This window comes from Triplophysa rosa, linkage group LG2, assembly GCF_024868665.1.
Source record: "Triplophysa rosa linkage group LG2, Trosa_1v2, whole genome shotgun sequence".
NCBI lineage: Eukaryota > Metazoa > Chordata > Actinopteri > Cypriniformes > Nemacheilidae > Triplophysa > Triplophysa rosa.
The window spans coordinates 3,515,507-3,536,806 of NC_079891.1; the positions used below are offsets into that span (position 1 = coordinate 3,515,507).

General features: G+C 37.9%; 1 protein-coding gene across 2 annotated transcripts; it reads left to right on the forward strand.

The window, feature by feature from the left end:
- Window positions 1-869: 869 nt before the first annotated feature.
- On the forward strand, window positions 870-16,406 carry olfm1a (olfactomedin 1a). 2 transcript variants are annotated; one of them, XM_057354905.1, is made up of 6 exons: window positions 870-1,329; window positions 5,008-5,157; window positions 5,282-5,437; window positions 7,853-8,072; window positions 13,497-13,603; window positions 14,613-16,393. In XM_057354905.1, exons 1-6 carry the CDS (start codon window positions 1,264-1,266, stop codon window positions 15,285-15,287), a joined length of 1,374 nt encoding a protein of 457 aa, XP_057210888.1. In that variant the 5' UTR covers window positions 870-1,263; the 3' UTR covers window positions 15,288-16,393. The 2 variants fall into 2 exon arrangements, with proteins under 2 accessions (XP_057210888.1, XP_057210879.1); XM_057354896.1 differs by lacking the exon at window positions 870-1,329 and adding an exon at window positions 3,246-3,629 and having other exon boundaries at window positions 14,613-16,406.
- Window positions 16,407-21,300: the final 4,894 nt, after the last annotated feature.

Here is a 21,300-nt window from a genome sequence, read left to right on the forward strand (position 1 = left end):
CAATTACTGTCAGTAAACAGAGAATTATTAAACCTTAATGATGCCATTAAGCTGTCAAAACGTTAAAGCCAATATTTTGTTTCAAAATATTGTTCTTGTTTTCAAATAAGTTTTATGTTTATTTGCATACGTGAAAAATTCATTGTGTTGTGTACAATGAAGAATCGCGTACAGAAAAAAGAAATATGGTAAAATACGTGATAAAAATACTGTAGTATACTTTAGTATTTAATCTGAAATAAAATCACAAGACTATTTTTACGAAGTAGGCTATACTAAATTATTTACTACATCAATTCAGTTAAAGGAATAGTTCTTTCTAAATGAAAATTCTGTCATCATTTACTCACCATGTTGTCATTTTAAACGTGTGACGTTCTTTCTTCTGCAAAAGAATTAGATATTATAGGTAAAACGAAGGTATTTTGAAAAATGTCCCCATTGACTTCTGACGGTTTTCTGTTACCAACATTTTTCTAATGATCTTCTTTTGTGTTCTGCAGAAGAAAGTCATACAGGTTTGAAATGACAAGAGGGCATGTAAATAATGACAGAATTTTCATTTTGAAGGTGATCCATTCTTTTGATATACAGTATGTAAATTACGAAAAACCTACTATAATCTATAATATTATAACGTACTACAGCAAAATAAAATCAACACTTTGTGACCCGGTTCAGCTGTGCATTTTTCTCATCTTCTAAAGGAGGACGCAGTTTCCATGGCAACCTGACTCCTTTTGTCATCTTTTAGTTTAGCCCTCACACCTTTGCTGTGAACTGAGCTGTTTCACACTCGTACCGACTGCTCATGTCCGACAGCGATAATATATGATCACACGCGCACTCCCGCGTCGTTCGCGCAGTTTAAATTTCCCACGCCAGTCCGCGTGTCACATCCGGTTCAGCACCATTGCTTGGCCCCGCTTCGCAAATTTCCTGCCCACACCTTCTCTGGTGTCTTACCCAGCCAAGTTTGTGTAGAGATGAAGTAGCCTAATAATTACACCGCTTTCCTCGCTCATCCCTACATTCGCGACTGGACCCGCGGTCGTCAAGCAAGCGGACGAGGACGCGTCGACATGCAATAAATATGCAAAGAGACGGCTCTGCAAACCAGCTCTCGTTTTTCCTATTATTTCGGTCCTGAATTTCACATCGCATCTTTATTTTAAGCGGAGTATCGCGATAGAGAGCCGGACAGCTGAGGAGAAACAGATCTGCATGTGATATCTCTGGACCAGGTGGCATCGGAGGCAGAAGATGCAGCCTGCACGCAAGCTCTTGAGTCTTACCCTTCTTGTACTGATGGGCACTGAACTCACCCAAGTAGGTTTACAAACGCCATTTGCAGCGCACATCACGGGCTAATGAGCCTGATAAGCACAAAAATCTACCATATTCGTGTATTATCATAAATGGGCAGATTAATCTTTGGGATGGAATAGCCTATAATATGTCTAATCCGAGTTCAGAAGAAAAACCACAGCGGGGTTTCTCGTATCTTAAGCTTTTTAGGCACATGGTTAACCATTTAATACTAACTTTTTGACGTAGGAAGCTTTGAAACGATGCACGATTATTACTGTAATATGGTTTCAGAATAAGTAATTATCAGATTGATATTTGAAGACAAATTCAGCTTGGTAGCAGTGAGATCTCCAACTGTTTTATGTCGTTGTGAGGGAATTGTTCTGTGTTAGTCTATATTGGAGATCAAACACATGGGCTTGTGCAGTATATTCTCATTATCTATAGTGATTGTTTCTGACACTCCACAATGGCAAAACAGCAGGTGAAGCGCGTTCTCCTCTCTCAACATTGAAGCTTTCTCTTCAGCGCTTTGGGCTTTTTCCTCCTAACACCCCTAGATTGTAGGAAATGCTTTTTGATGAGTTACTTTTTCCTTAGTGCTTTTCTCTACATCCTTATAGGAAATGTTTTGCCTCCAGTTATTAAAACTCATCTCACTGCCGATTTTAAGGCTTTACAATTCTTAGCTGGAGGAGGAGAATTTAATGTACGTTACTGTTAAGTTCTTTAAACAACTGTGATTTACTGGATGTCAATTAATGAATTCAATGAAACACAAGTGACTTGTTTCATGATTTGCAGTACAACCCAAATGAAGAGTATAATTTAAAAAATAAGATCCTTAAATTGTCATAATGTAGCAGTAAACAAAGCGTTTCAAGATACATTTCAATACATGTCAGCTAACCATTGAGTTGAAAACACTACATATCATGTAAATGTATAATCTTAAAAAAATATGTTAATATTAGACTAGCTAGTTGCATTTATAGTTTAAAAAATCTTCACAGCATTTATACATAAGATAATGTAATTCAGGGAAATATGTATTAGTGTGTTAGTGCAGCTGAGAATAAGTGTTGCCAAAATTGCAAAAAAAGAAAAAAATAACAGATGTGCGAGAAAGAGGACAGTGATGTGCTTTTACCTTGATTAAATTCTTTTAAAGGCTGAGTTGACTGAGTGTAGTCACCATTTTGAAATGCCATGGTGAATGTATATTATATATTGGCCTAATATATGTATTCTTAACCATATAATTATATGAACCCAATATTGGTTTTTGTCCAACAAGACTGATTAGACCTGTCCAAGAGAAAAGTGTCAAAATAAGAAAGCAACCTGCACTGCCCTCTGTTGGCCAAAAATATCATGACTACTAGACAAGGGCCATTGGTCAGATATCATAGTAAAATGCGCCCTTATCTAAAAAGACTCACAAAAACCAGCACACAGAGCCACAAAAAACATGCATGCAAAGAATGCAGATATACGATTCATTTCTTTAATCTGGCACTGGGTACGATTGTATTGTTTTTTAAATGTTCATAGAGCAACAATAGCAACCCATAACCAACACATGATATGCAGTACGTCATTGTATTCTAGGTAGCAAGAATTACTATGATATTACATCAGAGATCCATAACCGTTCAGACAGTCAACATGATATTGAAAAAGTCAGAGAAGCATGCAGCTAATATTAAATCAACCTCTATATGCAGAGGTGTAATATTGGATTGCGCTATACAATGCCCATTTTAACCTGAAAACCCCACTGTGAGGCTATGCAATAACTTTTTTCTAGTGTTTAGTGATTTTGCATGTTTGTGCGTCAAGCGCCCGGAGGAGGTTTGCGATCTTTATGAATATTTCACCAGCGCACTGGGTGGGAGGGGCACGGACCCAATGAGATGAGATGGTGTGCAGAATGTACCGTCATTATTCGAGCGCAGAGAGAAGACAGAGCTACACTCCTCCGATATACCACCGAGCTCGTGTAATACAAAGTTCAGTATAGGATAGTGCGCGTAAAAATGTCCGAGATGAACTGGTTTGCGACGGGCGCTGATGGGAAGCGCATCACCTCATTCAGGAGCGCGGGGTGCGAGCGCAGTTGTGTGCTGGGATGTTTATAATGAAGGTTACTGGGAAAAAGAGCAGAGATGTCGGTGCCTTTACTGAAAATTGGAGTGGTGCTCAGCACGATGGCGATGATCACCAACTGGATGTCGCAGACTTTGCCCTCTCTAGTGGGTCTGAATAACACCAAATTAAGCGTGGCACCCCCGGGTGTGCCGGACCGGAGCACCGGCGTGAGTTTCAATTATTCTCCTCATTTGGGTTTTCTTTATTATGTGTAATATGGAAAATATATTAATTTACTATAAACAAATTAGATTATTTAAATAATAATTTATTTCTAAACAGTGGAAACAATTATGTACTACTAATAAATAACCTTTCCATAGATTCTATCCATGGGTACAATTTTTCTTGACACCTTACCGTGGTACAGTAATATCATTACATGTATGCAATATCACATCAGTAACATGGTGTCTTTTGAATTACCATGTTATTCCCATGACACAAGAATATGCAAAACAGTTAGCACACTGGTATATACATCAAAGTACCATGGTATTCCATCTAATATCGTCAATGTATCTGTTTCTGTGTGCAATGATGCACAGTTTTCTCATATTTAGTGTAATTTAGATATTTCCACGGTGAAACAAAACTACATTTCATTAACGTTACATTGACTTACAAAAACATAGTATGGCCGCTAACAGCACCAAAGACAATGGGTTCAATGTACACAGGGAACATACAAACTGATAACACGTATATAACCTAAATCCTCTCTGTGTCTGACATTTGCCAAATTTGCCAAAAAAGTTAAAATATGAATTATATTAATAGAACAACTGAAGTGAGAACCAGAAGTGGGAACATCTGGTGGTTGGGATATTGTGTGATTCATTTTCAATGATTTTCAATACTATGCATCACTTCAAACAAACAAAATCTTTAACTCCTCGGTGAAAAGGTGCAAAATGTGTCTCAGTGAGGAGATTATTGACAGTTGAATGTGTTTGGAGCTGGTAGAGCAAAAAAAAGTGCTTTATACAGTAAAACTTGTTTTGCAATCCCTCTGTATTTTTATAATTAGCTTTCACTAGTTTGATATTGAGTGTAAGCTCTGTCCAATACAAAAAGATTAGATTTGATTATAATCTGAATTCACATTATAGCGGCACCAGATTTGCCAAAACATTCCTCAGATTGAATAAAAAGCGCTTTCGGCCATTGCTTGTTATGAATATGGATTATTCATTGGATTACTCAGGATTAGGGCGAGGCATACGGAAACCCTCACTCTTCCAGATGGCTCTTTTATGTTAAGCCACTGGGTCACAAAATCCCCTTTGATAAAAGTGCATTTCACATCAAAGCACCAAGTATAAAAATCTATAAAAATGGTATGGCTGTATTTGACCGCTAATACACTCCTCGGGTCCAAATAAACAGAGAGCAAAGACTATACTGTATAATGTTAAGGGAGGTAACCTTCTCAAAAAGCACACACTTCACAAGACAATTGTCACAAAGCCTTCCTTCAAACAATATCTTTGCTTCGGTCTTCAGTCGATGACCTTTCTTCTCTTTGTTCTGCCCCCTGCCCAGGTGCTGCCCGCTAACCCCGAGGACTCGTGGCAGGTGTACAGTTCAGCGCAAGACAGCGAGGGCAGGTGCGTGTGCACTGTCGTGGCCCCTCAGCAGACCATGTGCTCGCGCGACGCCAGGACCAAACAACTGAGACAGCTCCTGGAAAAAGTACTCTCACATACCCACACAAAGACACGACGAAAGAAAAAAACGCATCACTGAGTTTCTGTCACAGTCCCTTTCAACAAGGTTCTCAGACAAGATCTTACGTTTTGTTTTTCCTCTCTCACAGGTCCAAAACATGACCCAGTCAATCCAGAATCTGGACCAGAGGACCCAGAAAGACCTGCAGTATGTGCAGAGAATGGAAGTTCAGCTTAGGGGCCTGGAAACAAAGTTCAAACAGGTGGAGGAAAGCCACAAGCAGAATATCGCCAAGCAATACAAGGTATGAATACATTTGTGCTCGACAATATGTGGTTCACATATCTGTTATTTCATTGTCAAAAATGTGAAACATCAATTTTTCTCCATTTACAAAAATCGACTTGCTTATTTCAGTCACTTCCCAGTAGTGTGTTACTGTGAAATTGTTGTTTTGTTGTTCTTAATGCTATTTACAATTACATTACCTAATCAATAGCTGTGCAATGAGCAAGTATCGAGCCAATTGGATTTACAATCCTGTAAGATAAATAAGCAAGTTCGCTCAAAACATCAGTTCCGAACGATTTTCTCGCCTTCCCCCTCGCCACAAGAACAAAATGACAAAATATGATTAATCATATCGACCTGTACTTTTCCATTTTAGCTGTTGTTAGCTGGCTAAGCACATAAATTAATTCTGCACGCTAGGGAGGCTATTATAGCTAAATGACTATGTGTCGAAATCGCATGCAACGATGGATTTATAGCGTGTACTGAGCTCTCGAAATGGATAGATTTTTATTTCGATTAGTGTGTCGCAATCGTTTAGCTCCGTAGGCATGCCCTTGCGTGCTGGGTTTACACATTTCGCTTGTCAAACGGAATAATTCGAAAAGGAATGAGTGGCTGTTCTACGGAAGATGTTTGGGGCACCTCCTGTTTAACTAAGAAAACATTTCATATGATTTAATGGCTCTGCCCTTTTAACGCGTGCATCTGATATTTGCACGCAAAAAGTGGAAAAGGTCAGCCTACACAACATCAGATGATACACAAGTCCACTTTAGACATTCAGGCAGACGTAGAGCATATATTGAACAAACATGGCATTTCACGTGAACTATGATTGTATTCTGAATACTGTATATGAGAATATAAGGGGTACATATCTTTGTTTACATAAGGGTTATTTCAAACTGATCTGAAAATATAACCATTTTACGAGGTGATTTTGTATAAATTCGTCCAACTTGAAATATACAAAATAAGATACAAAATACAAAAATTAAGACCCTCCCCAAGTCGCCCCCAACCCCAATTTGCATCTCAAATGGGTTATAAATATAGTTATTATTCACAGCTACTGAGAAACATTTGAACAATTTCACGTTTACTTGATCTGCAAAATTCACCGGAAACTGTTGTTCTGCAATGACCATAGACCATATAACACAAACTATGCTTATGCACATGGTGGTTATTACCCAGATAGCACAGGTACGTCTGTAAGATGTCTGCTAAAGATCTGGAAAACATCTGCTGTGTAAAAACATCTGATAAATGTCTTAGAAACGGCAGTTTTGCATACTGTAGATCCAAACTCATAAACATCTTGGAGACCTCTTGTAGATGTCTATATGACATCTGACAGGAAACGTTTTGGAGACGTATTGAAGAGCAAACAATCAAGAAATTTAAGCAACAGACTCTTTTCACAAATGACAATTGTGTCTGTTTAAAAAGGGTTTTTTTAGATAAAAATTAAGATACACATTCATAGATGCAACAACTCACTAGAACATTTTCACAGTGTACAAATAGTGACAATGACCCCCCACCCCAAAATCTAACGTCACTGCTGCGAAAGCAAATCATACTAAAACATCGAAATGAGATCGCACAATTCATACAAATTAGCCACCTCGTAAAATAGTTACGAATTTGCGATTTTTTTGCAACTGATGGTCCATAGGCAATATACAGTATAATGAACTCAAAATAAACTACTAATGTTGTGCTTTATAAGTTTAATTAAACTTAATTTAAACAAAAAAAGAACCGTTCACCTACAACTGTATATCGTCGTGATTATTTGCATATCTGCAAATAATTTAAAGCATGTGTTTGTCTATTAGTTCATCCATTTAATTCATTTTAAAGGTAAAAGTAGCTTGTTTTCTGTGTGTATTAGAAAGGCTAGCGAGTTAGCTATTCAACCGAATTTCATTTCTTTGCTTGCAGGGCTAACTTTATGAGTTAAATCAAAGCCGCAGAGACTGAAGAGCAAGTTCAATCCCATTGTAATCCTGAACTGGTCAACTGAATATTTGCAACATTTAGTTTATATAAAATACGAAGCACCTTCGAATTCTGTTTGCAGTCTTTTTGTGCATGCCACTATTGCAGGCCTTCATGGATAGATTTCTTATGTTATGATAATCATCTCCATGTCTTTCCATGACTTTGGTTATGCATATTTGGAAAAAAGGGAAACTGTTGTTGTATGTATAAGCATGTAACCCTTAACACGTTGAAAAATAAAGAGAGTTTTTCAAATTTTTGCTGGTGTACTGAGAAGTTGTTTCACGATACGCATCCAACATGTATTTGCTAGACACACTCAGCATGATAGACTATAGCGGTGCAGGGCAAGACAGGTGTTTGGACCGATGGTTGCACGCATGCCTACTGAACCAAGCCTATTTTAACCTTTCAGGCCATAAAAGCGAAAATGGAGGAGCTTAGGCCAATGATTCCAGTGTTGGAGGAATACAAGGCCGATGCAAAATTGGTAATGCAGTTTAAAGAGGAGGTGAAGAATCTGACGTCAGTGCTAAGTGAACTGCAGGAGGAGATCGGAGCCTTTGACTACGAGGAGCTTCACAACAGGGTGTCAAATCTTGAGGAGAGGCTCCGTGCATGCATGCAAAAATTAGGTAGGATGAGTTTGAGCACAAACACAAACAACCTCTCCATTTCATTTCAAAGCAGGCTCGCAATGAGGTTCGTCCAAGACGACACATTGCATTTCATAACACAAATAAGCAAGTAAATGGTGTTTCTTATGAAGATCTTGTGGCATTTTTAGTTTTGATATGAATAGATAATACAACATAGCAAACGTTACAAAACGTTACAAAAATCCTTTTATTTGAATAAATATTGCAAAAGCACGCAGAGGAATGAATCAGATTTTTTGCATTTAAAAAAAAATCTGTTGCTGTGGTTGTGTTCAGCCCAAGATTTACTGAAAAAGTCACATATGCTTCCTTTAGATGTAGCAACATAGCGAATCTAACCTGATCTTACAGAAATTCGTAACTTTTTTACGAGGTGATTAATTTGTATAAATTCATACAATGTGAAGCGTACAAAAGCGTGCAATTATTAGAAAATGCAATACTGAAGCCCCTCCCATAACCCCACCCCTAAACGTAACGTCACTGGCGCGAAAGCAAATCGTACTAAAAAGTACGAATAAGATTGTACGGATTCATACGAATTAGCCACCTCGTAAAATAGTTACGAAGAGAGCAGTTCATCCAAATATGAAACTTAAATCATAAATTACTTACACTCATGCTATTCCAGATGTAGATGACTTTTAGCGATCAACAAGTCATGTATCTATGTCAACATATAGATCACAGAGGTAAGTTCAAATATGGCAAGCAACGATAAATTTAAATCTTATTGGTTCTAGCGTGTCGCTCTGGATTAAAGCATGTGCAACTATGTGCTTTTTGAGGATGTGCTTCAGTTTTCAACACAAAGAAATAGTTCACCTTCAAAATGAAAATTCTGTCATCATTTACTCACCATGTTGTCGTTTTAAACCTGTATGATTTTCTTTCTTTTGCAAAACACAAAAGAAGATATTTTGAAAAATGTTGGTAACCAAACACCTTTGGTCCCCATTGACTTCTATTGTATGGACACAAAACCAATGCCAGTCAATGGGGACCAACGGTTTTCTGTTACCGCCATTTTTCAAAATATCTTTTGTGTTCTGCAGAAGAAAGAAAGTCATATACTGTAGGTTTGAAATGACAATAGGGCGTGTAAATAATGACAGAATTTCATTTTGAAGGTGAGCTATTCCTTTAAGAAAAGAAGTCATCTGTATCGGTGATGGCATGGGTAAATAAATGAGATTTTTCACATTTGGACAAAACAGTGAACACAGCTTTACAGCACAATACAAAATCACACGCCAGACTTTCTTCAACAAGTTTTCTCCTGTGAAACATTTATCTCAAGGGGCTAATTTGACACAGATAGTTGCAGCACATTCAGCTGTTGCCTTATTCTGATGTGAGTAATGGTCCTCATATGGATGTTTGACACACATGTGACTAATGAGAACCTGCTGTGCTGTCTTCTCTAAGAAATAACTTCAGGTACACCTGAGACATGGCATGGATTCATGCTGGCTTCACAGGTAAATTAAACAAGATGATCAAATATAGCATGACAGTCCACAATATCTGATCCAACCTGATCTTATTTACAGACAAAACCTCATCTTAATAAACATCATAAGGTTTACTTGTTCATAGCCATCTTAATAAACACTCAAGCGATACAATATAGGTCAGCAGCAGCAAGCACTCGTAACAATAGAGAATTGCTCTTCTTTTTGGAGCGTTTATTTTGGATTCAGTCGAAACACAGATTCAGTTCTCATGCATAATGTAAATGCAGCTCTGCTTTGATTGATTAAAAGAGGACGGCACGCTGACTTCGCCGCTTAACAATAAATACCAAGAAAGAGCTGTGCTCTAAAGTTTTGCACCGAGCCAAAAGCTACCAACAGTGATAAAGAGGGCCATCTAAATATGATCATGGGATTTCATTGAAAGATTATTGCTCCCAGTACAGTAATCTCCTGACTGCATGAATTTATAATGCTGCATTATGCAGGGAGTTAAACTTCGGGACGAGTGAAAAGTCCCATTGACAATTTGCCAGACACGCATTCACCAATATAAATAAGGTGAGCTATGATAATAAGATTCGCTTCAGAGAAAGCCTGAACTAGATATTCGTTGACAGTGCTTGATTTATTTTGGGGTAGTTCTAGCAGGTTTAGCTGTGTCGTAAAAATATTATAAACAGGGTAATATATAAATACATAAACTCATATTGAGTGACAGACAACATGAAATCTTAGTCTTGTAGTACCGGAGGCAAAAAGATTATTTCAATGTTGATCAGACCTACAGTAACAGAATACTTTCCCATACATGTGTATGTAACGTGATGTTGGATAAATAAAATCTTTGTGCGTCAACCATTTATTTTATGAATTCTAGTAGTTAAAAATAGATCAAAGTAGATCAAATATGCCTTAAAAAATGTTTCAGCTAATCTGTGTAAATCCTGTAACAGATTGTGCGACCAGTTGAGTTTCAATTATGCATATTATAGCAGATTAAAAAAAATTTAAAGACTGACTACCAGCATTTAATTTCCCTGACATTACATCAATATTTGAGGAAAATACCCCGATAAATTAAGATAACTCAAAACATTTGTGGAAACTGATTACCTCAAAACTTTTATGAGTAAAGAACACTAAATACATAAGTATGGTAAACTCAAAATAATTAATTTTGAATAAACATTTTTCATTATTTCATTTTACATTTACTTGAGTTTCACTTATCAATGTTGTCATGAAGGATCAACAGCCAATTAATGCTGTAACATTACCAATGTAATGCCTTCAGATCAAACACTTAAAATTTGAAAAATTCTGAAATCTACTCGTCTGCACAATGGTAACCTCATTAAAACCTCAATAAAGTCGCAAAACTCCTTGTGTCCCTGGAACTCAAAATATCAAAATAGTTAAACACACTTAAAAGTTGTAACATAAATGAACTTTTTCACAGTTTTGAGTACAGTTTGCTTATGTTTAATGAGTAGATTATACTGTTCGGTAATACATAGCATTTACACGAAATGTACCCTATTAACTATGCATAGAAACAGTCACAACAATGACACATGTTTGTGAACTCAGCGTTTTGCATAATTGGGTTTAAATACATACTGCTGCACATCATCCTAAAATTTGTACTTTATTATATTACACCTTAAACAAGTAATATAACAGCCTGTCACAGATTATTGAACTAACATTTGGCCATCAGGGGTTTTAAAGATTGAACAACTGTGCCGAGACTGCGCTAAATGTGTGTCATAAAATATTTTTGAATGCAGGTTACGTGTGCAGCAACATCTGGGAACGAGAATTGGATGAATAAATCGCAACCCATTCAATCCCAGTGGGATTATAGAATTACACAGGCCAGTATTAGCAGATTATGAGTAATCATATAGTTTAGTAGTGCCCAGTGTTCAAGGACTAGTATAAAAACTACATAGTGTATATATATATATATATTATTTACTATAAAGGTTCTTGTAACTAAATTGGTTAACGTCGCGTTACTAGCGCAAAGGTCATGCGTTCAATTCCGACATACTGATGACATTTTTTGTATGCATTGTAAGTCGCTGGATAAAATCAATCAAATGCTTAAAGGTGTATGAAAATGATCCGCATCTAGTGGTGAGATTGTGAATTGCAACCAATGGCTCACTCCAACTCCCCCGGCCCCCTTTCGAAGCACTACGGTGGCTGACACAGGACAAGGATGTCGTCACGTTTTCACTTACGTAACGTATTTAGGAAACACGCACTGCAGAGCAGTTTGTCCCGTTTAGGGCTACTGTAGAAACAACATGGCGAATTCGCGCTCATATGTACATTACATGGACTTATTTCGTCTATTCAAATGAAATATCTGAAAAAGTAAATACATTTACCCAGCCAGGGTGTATGGCTGGGTAAATGTGTATGCTTTTTCAGATATTTCTTGGAAGAAATCAGGACAGAAGTGGTCAAAAAGGACAAAATAGACGGATTACAGCAGCAGGTATGAACGGGTATGTGGCTCTTTTGTCCACTTGTGATCCGATCGACCAAAACGCATCTTAATACCAGGCATAAACAGGGCCTTATAAAGACTGCAGGGGAGCAGAAGAGCCACATGCGACTCGAGCCACGGGTTGCCGACCCCTGTTCTAAGGTAATAAAAACTACATAACGCTGTTTTATGTAAGGTCTTTATACACCTCTGAACACATAGTTATGTATATTATATTGCATTTCTGTTAATAGATCCTCCAAACAATGACACACAGCACCTTTAAAAATGCAATCCGTAAGCAGCTTTAAATGTCAAATATGTATGCATAGTATATTGATCAATCAAGGAGCCAATATGATTTACTGATCACTGCTTTGAAATTAAAAATAAGCATATGGTATAAAATAGCTAGGTCAGTAAAAATACAATACATTCACCAGAACTGGCTCTGCCGAGGCTTTATATAAACCAGCACAATAATGATCACATTTCACTGTCAGGAACAGAATATTGGAAAGATATCACAGGCAACAGAGGAGCAGCTATAAATGGACGTTTCGTTTAAAAAAGGCAGTTGCTATGGCCCAGAGGACTGCCAGAAGAGCACAGCAGGAAAGAGAAAGAAAAGGAGTGTGAAAGAGGAGCTGTAGCATTCACGTTTCTAAAAGGAGAAAGGGTTATAAATGAAAGAGGAACGTGTATCCTCGTGAATCAGGACTCTTACAACACTGCAGACGTCCACACTAGTTATGCTTCATTGAATCTGCCTGACACTGTGTCAAAACAGAGAGTATGAGAGCTTCACTGATGCCTGCAAACTCTTGCCCGAGTTCATAACACAAGCTGAAATACCACATTTATCAGAGTAAAACGGTCAAGCTGCATCACTCACTCAGAAGAAAGTAAAGGAGCAATCGTTCACCTGAAAGCGAAAGTTCAACAATATGAGAAAAAATAAATGACGGCACAATTTTGTCGTAAAAAAAGTAAACCGAGTTTATTTTCTTCATATAAGGAATACGGATGGTGACCAGACGACAATTTAAAAAGGACTAAAACTACCATTATTGAAGTGATTCAAATTATATCTTTATATCTTCTTGGGGCATATTGCTTTATTTTCTCATCTGTCATAGTTCTTAAAGTCGTGCTGCATCACGACTGACACGTAAGACATTGAGCACCAATTGATGTCATCTTAACATACCACACTAGAAGATTTTTTTTATAGTAGAAAATATGGAAAACAACAGAATAAACAGCTACTATTGTGTTCGATGTCAACTAAAAAATGATACAGGTTTGTAATGATCTGAGGGTGAGTAAATGATCATAACACAATTTTCATTTTTGGCTGAACAATTTATTCAAAGTCCTATCGCGATAACCTTCCTGTAATTTATTTATTGTTTTCACCAGCTTGCGGAAAACTGACAGGAATAAGTGATTCTATAACCATCAAGACGTCCGGATCCAGGTACGGCTCGTGGATGACCGATCCTCTCGCCCCTGACGGCGACACAAGGGTAAGTTCATCGAATCCAAGCTGACTTTCCCTGGATGTGTTACATAAATAAATGGCAGCCGCATTGTTCGGCGTAGGAGAAATAGCTTTAACCACAGCCCGCCCTTGACTTTAATCACGAAAATGCCTTTCACTTCATCTTATCGGCCCTCCCTCTATCCCCGCAGTGTATTTTCTTGAAAACAGGCCAACAGTGTGGTTTATTAAATTACCACCACACATTAGGATGCAAATGATAGGTGTAAATCTTGCAAGATTTCATTAGTGTAGCAGCAAAGTCATTCCCAGTAAAGCTGAATGATGCCCGTTAATTCCTCTGTCAGTATTTTGCCCACACAAATGCTGATACACTCATCGCTTTCATTTTTTGATATTCAGTGCAAATTACTTTTTTAGGTCTTTGTACAAGATTCGTTGACTGTTTTCAATTTGTTTAACATTGACCAACATATGTCAGTAGTACGTAAACTGTTTTGCAACTAATCTATGATCCTATCATATATTAATGCAACAGCTGTAAAGAGGATAGCTTTGTGGAGTTTTTAACTCTTTGAAGTGGATCGATACAGTTGAAAAGCCCTGAAACAGAAAAGCATCTGGCGTGCAGATCTGTCTGGGCTCTGAATGATTGATGAGGGGTCAGAGAGTTGCCCTTGCGGGATGCCTCTGATAAATTTAGCTTGCGACTTCTAAACGTTTTGGTGGTGAAGACACACTGAACCGGATCAGACAGCGCTAAAGCATAGAACGGGTGAGGGAATGACCGTGCACTGCATAAACATTAAGATCCATTACCTTGCATATGAAAAGTGGCCGTTACTTGTCCTATGCAATATAATGGATTGTAATGGTCATGATGATGGAGCATGAGTACTTACAAAGAAAGCTCAGTACTGGCTAAAAGGGACAGTCTTTGTACACTGCAGCTATAGCAAACGCACACACTTTTCAGATAGTTCCTACGACCTTGGTTTGTAAAACACAAAAATATGATATCTTCCCACCACCAGGTATGGTACATGGACGGTTACCACAACAACCGCTTCGTCAGGGAATACAAATCCATGGCCGACTTCATGTATTCCGACAACTTCACTTCACATCGACTCCCTCACCCCTGGTCGGGCACAGGGCAGGTGGTCTACAACGGCTCCATCTACTTCAATAAGTTCCAAAGCAACACCATCATCAAATTCGATTTCAAGACGGCCACCATCAGCAAATCTGGTCAACTGGACTACGCCGGCTACAACAACCGCTACCACTACTCATGGGGCGGTCACTCCGACATCGATTTGATGGTGGACGAAAGCGGGCTTTGGGCCGTGTACGCCACCAATCAGAACGCGGGGAACATCGTCATCAGCAAGCTTAACCCAGCGACCCTGCAGGTCATCAAAAGCTACACCACCAACCACCCGAAGAGGAGCGCAGGCGAGGCGTTTATGATCTGCGGGACTCTTTATGTCACCAACGGCTACTCAGGAGGGACAAAAGTGTACTACGCTTTCCATACCAACTCGTCAACTTACGAATATATCGACATACCCTTACAAAACAAGTATTCCCATATCTCCATGCTGGATTATAACCCCAGGGACAGAGCTCTGTATGCATGGAACAATGGGCACCAGGTGCTGTACAACGTCACCCTTTTCCACGTCATTCGATCTGAGGAGCTCTAAGCGTCCATGAAGTGACATTCTCCGTCCATACGAGATATACAGTAGCACCGATGGAATTTATTACTGAAAAATAGAGTATAGCCTAATGATTGTTCAATGAAAGAAGACATCATCATGTATCAAAAGTAATAGTTAATGAACAGCTGCCAAAAGATCTTTTTTCTGTTTTTTTAAGACTATGAATGCTTAGTCTAAGCTATCTTTTAGGCTAGATGACCGTGCTGGATTTTTCTTATCACGAGGTTCTTGTACAGCTTTATCTACGGACATGAACCGAATCACCCTGTTAATAGGGGATAAAAATGTGCGATGCAAGAAATATGTTATTTAGTTACGCAGTCACGTCCTTTGTATCAAGAGCAATCAAAACAACTGACATCCACTAAAGATCAAAAGGCACTGACTGTTGGAGACGCTCTGTTAAATAACCACAGTACGTTGTTGTGATTGTATGTAGATTCTGACGTTCATCAAGATTTGCATGGACATTTTTAGAGATTCACATGATTGTTTTCAGCCATTTTGCAGTATCTTGTGAATAGGAGATTAGATTAGTAATGGGTTTGCTATTCTTCCTGCCATGTTTACTTTTTGCTGTATCATTTGTATTTGGGTTATCTATTATTATTATTTTTTTTATTTGTGTTAATAAAGTGACTTAAATAGTAAGATGGATTGTATGTTAAAGAAACTGGAAGTATACATTCATATATATATACAGTATATATATATATATATATATATAGGTTGTCAACCAAAAAAAGGGTCAAATGACATGACAATGTGAAACAAATGTATTTACAAGGTAGTAATCTTCGACTGTATTTTAAGACGGCTTCGTGTGTCTTAGAAGAAATAGACGGCGCCATCTAAAACTGTTACGCTTGCATATGTGTTGTACTTGCAATGTGATTCATATCAATAAAGCCAGTCTTTATTTTACACATCTGAACGTATGAAAAATAAATTCAATATTGTTCAACGAAACCATGTTGTAACCATGTGAAAAATCAATTCTATTTATATAATATGATTATATACATGTATATAAATCAGAGATGCACCAATCCTAAATTTCTACACCAATGTCGATAGCTGATTATTCAGAGTGATATCTGCCGATTCATAAGATTAAATGAATATTTCTTAACTTTCTGATTTTTAGTAATTCATATAATGACTATTAATATTGAACATCAAACTGGTGATGTTTCTTAACATTTTCTTAATACAGAGCACAAATTCTTTGTATTTTCTGTCTGATACTGATACTGATAATTGACCGATATATCGGTGCATATATAATATATGTCTGAGTGTTTCAATTATAAGAGATGTAACAATATCAAAATATCACTGCACGATAATGCCTATGTATAAAGTCCACAGTACGATATTTATTGAAATATTTAAAATGACAAATGATGACTTGGAAACGTGCCATAAGCATCCCCTTTTCTTTATCCTCTAATCATAACTGTTGCTTAGAGATGGGTCAAATGACCTTTTATAAAATAAAATAATTGCACCAGATGGACCTTGCCAAAGGTTACATCTATTATTTTTTCTAACATTCTCTATGTTAGGCCCGGAAGACCTGTCGTTTCATACAGTCATGTGACCACGATAATATTGAGACAATTTTGCTATTGCGATAACACTATATCGATAATATTGTTACATCCTAATATCCACACACATACCTACGTATACATATATACAGTATGTATATCTAATATAGGGCTGGCAACGTTAAGGCGTTAATGCATGCGCTTAATTTTTCAGATTAACGTGTTAAAAATATTTAACGCCATTAACGCAACATCCGTTTTTCTGTCATCATTGAGCGTTAAATTATATAATCACGCTCTTATTCATATAAAGGTCTTTAAACTATTTAGGCGCGATTTGAAATGGTTGTATTGACATTGTCCAGTATAGATTGACAGCTTTTGGCTGTGGAACAACTTTTGGCTCAACGCAACGCGACAGCGGTCCCGTCAGAATCTGTCAGACAGCGCACCAGTATTAACTTCTCTCTCGTGCTTGAATGAACAAAACACACAAGATTATGCCAGAAAGCACATTTTGTCTAGTATTTTCACAAGCACAGTCTTCAACGCGTTAAATAAAGTCTTAAATGAATGCAAAGAGTAGTGAAAATAGGAAGCGCATTTTAGACCTGCTAAGGCCCGATTCACATTTTGCGTCTAAAACCGCGCGGAAAACGCGAGCCGCGCCTCTTTCTCTCTTCAAATGACCCGCATCACTCCGAAAAGTTGAGCTATTTCCATCTCGATGCGGCGCCTAGAAAAATGTGCGCGACGCGATCAACATTTAAAATAACGAATATGCGCGCGGAAAAGACGCGACATGTGAATAGGGCCTAAGAGCGGCAGCTCTTAAAGGGGCCGCGTTCTTAAACGTGCTGCTGTGACTCTTGTCATTAATGTGAATCAGAGAACAAAAGAAAAGAAGAAATCAATGTGATTTTGTAGCTTTAATGAGGATTCTTCTGTATTTCATGTGTTTAGCAGGAAAAAATTTAAAGTGTTTCCTTCTCTCTGTATATATGTAATAAGGAACACTTATTATAATGGGTTTGATTAGTAGTTTGTTTCTTAATAAAGACATCTTTGCAAAGCCAACAATATTAGAATGTTGACTTTCATTCATAAAATTATGTTGTTAAAGAAATGTGTTGTTTCTACATTAAATTGGAGATAAAATGTGAAATTATTAGAACGTAAAACTATATTTAAAAACATAAAAGCTGTGTGTGATTAGTTAGGTAATTTTTTTAATCGATTGACAACACTAAAATAAACATGTTAAACAAAATAAATGGTGTATGTTTAATTTCATTATACGTGTGCGATTAATCATTGAGCTATTAACAGCCCAAATATCTAACCAATAAAAGGTATTAAAAAGTGCTTTGACAACACAGTATGTAATCATTTAAAATGACTTAAAAGGTGTTTTTCCATTTCCTGAAAAACGGCGAATCTGGACATACAAGGTTTCAGAAGGACAGTGACTATATATACAGATATACAGTATAACACAGTATATAAAATTGTCATCTGTAGAGATATAATTGTCTGTGGAAGAAGATTTTTGTGAATGATGAATGAACTGCAGGTAAGCGAAACGCCGATAAAAGTCGATAAATCCAGGGTGATGTCAAAAGGGACCAAATAGTCCGAAGAAAAAATAAGACCAGTCTAAAGGTGGAAATCATTAACAGCCCATATTCTTTCTCCATGGCAACGGGGGTGGAAAGTGATGACCTCATCTCTTTGGCTGCTGTGAAACAGCTGATCTGGAAGCAGTGGAAGCACTGGGACATGCGAGACAGAGAAACTCATTAGCCCTCAGCTCTTGTCTAAAGTCACTGTCCAATTGAATTGTCTGGTGTGTCTGCTTTCAGCAAACGCAGGTTGAATTCAAGCCACCTTCACTGTTCAACCGCCGCTCGCTGAACACATCAAGGACCGAGGGTGCTTTGACTTAATGGATTTTTGTGCTTTGTTCATCTCAAGGTGGCCATCAGGCGAGGTGAAGTTTCAGCATGTTTTAATGTCTAATGTTCATCCTGTTGGAAAAGTGAAACAGCAGCAGAACGGCTAATGTTATTTCCCTTAAACCCTCAAATGAGTCTCTGCAGCCATACATGCCCTATGCTGAAGACACGTCATCTGTTTTATTGCCTTTAAAACAATGTAATATAATTACAGTGAATTGCTTTGCTACAGACAGTGCCATCATCCCTGCAAATGCACAGATCGTGTTATACCATATTGAATCTCACCGAGCGGTCAACGCTAGCATGGTCCCTTTAACACCTGCTGGTTGGTGGCGTAACCACACCATCTGGTTCCAAAAGGCATTTTCTGCTTTGAGAGCATGAAAGCTATGATACATAGCAACAACATAAAAATGGCAAACTCCTAATAGATGCAAATATTGTCAACGGGTGGGATGACTTTCTTTAGGGGTAGTTCACCCAGAAATAAAAATTCTGTCCTAATTTATTCATTCTCATGTCATTCACAACCTGTATATGATATATGATGGTATAGGTATATGTATATCATATCTTTCTTCTGTGGAACACAAAAAAAATATTTTGTCTCTGTGGTTTTGTGCCCGTAAAAAGAGGGCAAGTGTTGTTTAAAATGGGGCTGTTCAATGATTAATCGCATCCAAAATAAGTTTGTGTTTAATATATGTCTGTGCACTGTGCATATGTATTTTGTATTTATAAACACATACACATATACCTGTATATTTAGTCAATATCGGCATGTATATATTTTGGTTTATATGACATTTAAATAAATATGTAAACATTTATTCATTTACATTTCACATTTTTACATATATGTACTGTATGTGTATGTGTTTTTAAATACAAAATGAATATGCACAGTGCACCATGTAAACAGATTGTGTAAACACAAACTTTTATTCTGGATGCAATTAATGGAGATTAATCGTTGAACAGCCCTAGATTAAAATAGTTTCTTTTGTGTTCTGCAGAAAAAATAAAGCCATGCAAGATTTACTACACCTTTTCAGGAATATTGCTTTCACATCATAGCTCAGACCTCCAGTTATTATTGACCTCTAGAGTCTAAAAAGCCCTGGTTAACAGACAATTTTCCATGAGATTGTCTTTTTTAATTCATTTGCTGACTCTTACCAGATGAAATTAAATGGCGTGATGTGAATTAAATAGATTACATGCTATGACCTTCAGAGTGCAGCACTTGACCCTTCACTCAAACTTAATTAATGACCACAGATGGTCGAGCCGCCACTGTACCGGCAGAGCTGCCACGATCACATGTTCTTGTCATAACAGTGAGTAATGTTACGTAACATCATCATCACCTGTTTAGATCAACGATGAACTCAAGGTAATCTTCACGTGTGTTCTGAATTGAACCTTTTTAAGAACGCTTTCCGTTAAGACGCTGCAGTAAATGCATTCAGCTTGTTCTTCGGAGAATTGTAGCCCGGTTTTAGGACACCAATTGATGAATGTCTGAGCGTTGCGCTGCTCATCGGGATCCGAGACAAGGGGCCAGTGGGGCCAGTTCTTTCTGTCCCTGTAGACGACCTGCGCACTTATCTTTTTAGCTACAGCATCGACTTTCTTCCTCTCCTAGCTCTGCTTTTTGTTCACTATCTCCCTCTCTCAGTTATATGTATAGGATGGCTTTTACGTAAGCTGCATTCAGAATACTTGAACCATGTGCTTTGGTGTGAATCTGTTGCATCTTATATATGAAATCATTCGAAGTTAGACAGATTTTATAAATCAATATCACACAGCCAAGAGAGATTCTACTGAATATCAAAACAGCGTGTTTATCCTCACGTGCAAAACGTGAGGGCATGGTATAATAAAAGGTCCGTGGTGTATTTTGAGCTGAAACTTCACAGACACATTCTGTGGACTGTGGGCTGAAATACGGGTCTTAAATCACCTTCTGTATGTTTACTGTACAACGAATAGCAACTACATTAAAACGTGACCTGATGGGTTATCTTTTGCAAAAACTGATGAACCAAGAACATCACCAAGTCTTATGCATTATTTAGCACAATATTCCTTTGCTCGCTGCTTCTGCTGTTCTTGCCTCTCTCTCTCTCTCTCTCTCTCTCTCACTTCACCTGGGATTCGTAAGGGTGCTAAAGTGTTGGTGTGCATACCTCTGCAGCAGCCCGGAGCAACACCTCTCTGCCGACTGATAATGGCTTTTCAGAAAACAGAGCATCTGCTTGCTGCTATTTTTACCTGTTTGACTCCCTCTCCTGTACTGTCTACGTGGGGGGGGGGTCGGGGGGGTTGGGGGTTCCAGTTATCTCGAAGATATACAAAGACACCACCGAAGATCCAAAAACCTTATCAATTCGGGAATTCTCCAGTACCATCATCACCTAAAAGGTTCAGCCCGAGGACTCGTAATCCCATCTTTGAGTAATCGGCATTGATGTCCCG

Excerpts from the sequence above, each read along its gene's own strand:
- olfm1a (XM_057354896.1), top strand. The coding sequence starts at position 3,480 with ATGTCGGTGCCTTTACTGAAAATTGGAGTGGTGCTCAGCACGATGGCG. Across the intron at positions 5,438-7,852 it reads ATATCGCCAAGCAATACAAG|GCCATAAAAGCGAAAATGGA; the intron begins GTATGAATACAT and ends TTAACCTTTCAG. Across the intron at positions 8,073-13,496 it reads TGCATGCATGCAAAAATTAG|CTTGCGGAAAACTGACAGGA; the intron begins GTAGGATGAGTT and ends TGTTTTCACCAG.